The sequence below is a fragment of the Neophocaena asiaeorientalis genome, unplaced genomic scaffold, assembly GCF_003031525.2.
Source record: "Neophocaena asiaeorientalis asiaeorientalis breed wild unplaced genomic scaffold, Neophocaena_asiaeorientalis_V1.1 scaffold767, whole genome shotgun sequence".
Classification (NCBI taxonomy): domain Eukaryota; kingdom Metazoa; phylum Chordata; class Mammalia; order Artiodactyla; family Phocoenidae; genus Neophocaena; species Neophocaena asiaeorientalis.
In genome coordinates, this window is record NW_020174139.1 from 165,228 (window position 1) to 167,842 (window position 2,615).

The 2,615-nt window shown below is 66.1% G+C and overlaps 1 protein-coding gene across 1 annotated transcript in view; it reads right to left on the reverse strand.

Annotated features, from left to right (window-relative positions):
• LOC112406229 (lateral signaling target protein 2 homolog) overlaps positions 1-2,417 on the reverse strand; it is a gene marked incomplete at its 5' end in the record, with an annotated part of 49,917 nt that extends 47,500 nt beyond the window's left edge. Inside the window, 2 exons of the mRNA XM_024754953.1 lie at positions 1,618-1,707; positions 2,248-2,417. Of these exons, the coding sequence (XP_024610721.1) occupies positions 1,618-1,707; positions 2,248-2,417 (260 nt within the window). The remainder of the gene's footprint in view (positions 1-1,617; positions 1,708-2,247) is intronic.
• Positions 2,418-2,615: the final 198 nt, after the last annotated feature.

The following is a 2,615-nucleotide window of genomic DNA, read 5'->3' on the forward strand; positions in this document are numbered from 1 at the left end:
GGAGGTGAGGAGGTGAGGGAGGTGAGGAGGTGAGGGAGGTGAGGGAGGTGAGATGAGGGAGGTCAGGGAGGTGAGGGAGGTGTGGAGGTGAGGGAGGTGAGGAGGTGATGAGGTGAGGGAGGTGAGGGAGGTGAGGGAGGTGAGGAGGTGAGGAAGTGAGGGAGGTGAGGGAGGTGAGGGAGGTGAGGAGGGGAGGGAGGTGAGGGAGATGAGGTGAGGGAGGGGAGGGAGGTGAAGGAGGTGAGGGGGTGAGGGAGGTGAGGAGGTGAGGGAGGGGAGGGAGGTGAGGTGAGGGAGGGGAGGGAGGTGAGGTGAGGGAGGGGAGGGAGGTGAGGTGAGGGAGGGGAGGGAGGTGAGGTGAGGGAGGGGAGGGAGGTGAGGTGAGGGAGGGGAGGGAGGTGAGGTGAGGGAGGGGAGGGAGGTGAGGTGAGGGAGGGGAGGGAGGTGAGGTGAGGGAGGGGAGGGAGGTGAGGTGAGGGAGGGGAGGGAGGTGAGGTGAGGGAGGGGAGGGAGGTGAGGTGAGGGAGGGGAGGGAGGTGAGGTGAGGGAGGGGAGGGAGGTGAGGTGAGGGAGGGGAGGGAGGTGAGGTGAGGGAGGGGAGGGAGGTGAGGTGAGGGAGGGGAGGGAGGTGAGGTGAGGGAGGGGAGGGAGGTGAGGTGAGGGAGGGGAGGGAGGTGAGGTGAGGGAGGGGAGGGAGGTGAGGTGAGGGAGGGGAGGGAGGTGAGGTGAGGGAGGGGAGGGAGGTGAGGTGAGGGAGGGGAGGGAGGTGAGGTGAGGGAGGGGAGGGAGGTGAGGTGAGGGAGGGGAGGGAGGTGAGGTGAGGGAGGGGAGGGAGGTGAGGTGAGGGAGGGGAGGGAGGTGAGGTGAGGGAGGGGAGGGAGGTGAGGTGAGGGAGGGGAGGGAGGTGAGGTGAGGGAGGGGAGGGAGGTGAGGTGAGGGAGGGGAGGGAGGTGAGGTGAGGGAGGGGAGGGAGGTGAGGTGAGGGAGGGGAGGGAGGTGAGGTGAGGGAGGGGAGGGAGGTGAGGTGAGGGAGGGGAGGGAGGTGAGGTGAGGGAGGGGAGGGAGGTGAGGTGAGGGAGGGGAGGGAGGTGAGGTGAGGGAGGGGAGGGAGGTGAGGTGAGGGAGGGGAGGGAGGTGAGGTGAGGGAGGTGAGGAGGTGAGGGAGGCGAGGAGGTGAGGGAGGTGAGGGAGGTGAGGGACGTGAGGAAAGTGAGGAAGTGAGGATGTGACGGAGGTGAGGGTGGTGAGGAGGTGAGGGAGGTGTGGGAGGTGAGGAGGGGAGGGAGGTGAGGAGGTGAGGGACGTGGGGAGGTGAGGGAGGGGAGGGGGGGAGGGAGGGGAAAGAGGATGAGGAGGTGAGGAGGTGAGGGTGGTGAGGGAGGTGAGGGAAGTGAGGAGGTGAGGGAGGTGAGGGAGGTGAGGAGGTCAGCATGGAGCCCTTCTCAACCACGTCAGCTCCTCCTGCAGGGTCTGGGCCCAGAGAAAGGGGACACTGGGGCTGAGGAACAGCCGTGTGTGGGGAGGCCCTGTGGCACATGCACATGGTGCCCCTGTCCCGTTGCAGCCCTCACCCAGGCCCGGGGCCGCAGGAGCCCCGCCATTCCCAGGTGGCCTCACCTCTCCACCGTCTCACAGAACAGCACGATGACCTCCTGCTGCACGTAGTACTCCCGCGGGGACTTCACGGGCACCATGGCCGACACGTAGCTGCAAACAGAGAGAAGGGAGTGAGGGCCATCTGGTATCTCCCGGAACCAAGGGTGTCTTAACTGACAACCAAATGAGGTCCCTCCAACTGGAGCCCGGCTGCATCTCAGCAGCTTCATAAACACACACCCCCAGCATCACCGTTTATATTTTGAGCCAAAGCTCCTCCCAGGGTCAGGCCTCAAGCAGCACCTCCTTGGGTCCCACAGCCCTGCCCACCCCGGAACCGCCACTGCCCACTGCCCCGACTGTCCCCAGCCTCGAGGTAGTGAATGACCCTGTGCAGGGCGGGTGGACAACCCCTGGGCCCCCATGCAGGGCAGGGCCGGGGGCTCCACCCACTCTCCAGGTGAGAACATTTTTCCGTCACTATTTTTTCTTGTTACGAAAGCTTAGTTGGAAAGATGTGGAGCAGACAGAGCCGGCCAAAACCATTAAGCTCATTTGTGGCGCCCACTCCCTAGAGAACCGGCTGGAATGCCTGACTTCCTTCTGGGGCCCACAAGGCACAGGACGGACAGTTTTCATTAACCGGGCCACCGTGGACGGGCTCTGGGGTCCTGCTTCTCATCTACCTCCAGCGTCTCTGTGTCTGTGGACACCGCGCAGGCCCCTCCCCGCAGTCCCGGGTCCTCCACAGCCCGTCCTGTGAGGGCCCCAGGGACCACGCCATGTCCTTTGCCGCGGGCGGGCGGGAACGCCCCAGGGAGCTAGTGGGGGTGCGAAGGGCAGACCCGCTGAGCTGGAGAGGCGCCCCCCTCACCCCACGGAGCTGGGGGCCCCAGCAGGCCCCCAAGCGGCCTCCACTTCCTCCTGGCTCCTCCTGCCGCGTCCCACGGCTGGGCACAGAGACGTGCTGGGGGCGGGGCGTTGTGCTGACCGTGACCTTCACCCGCAGGACCACCTCC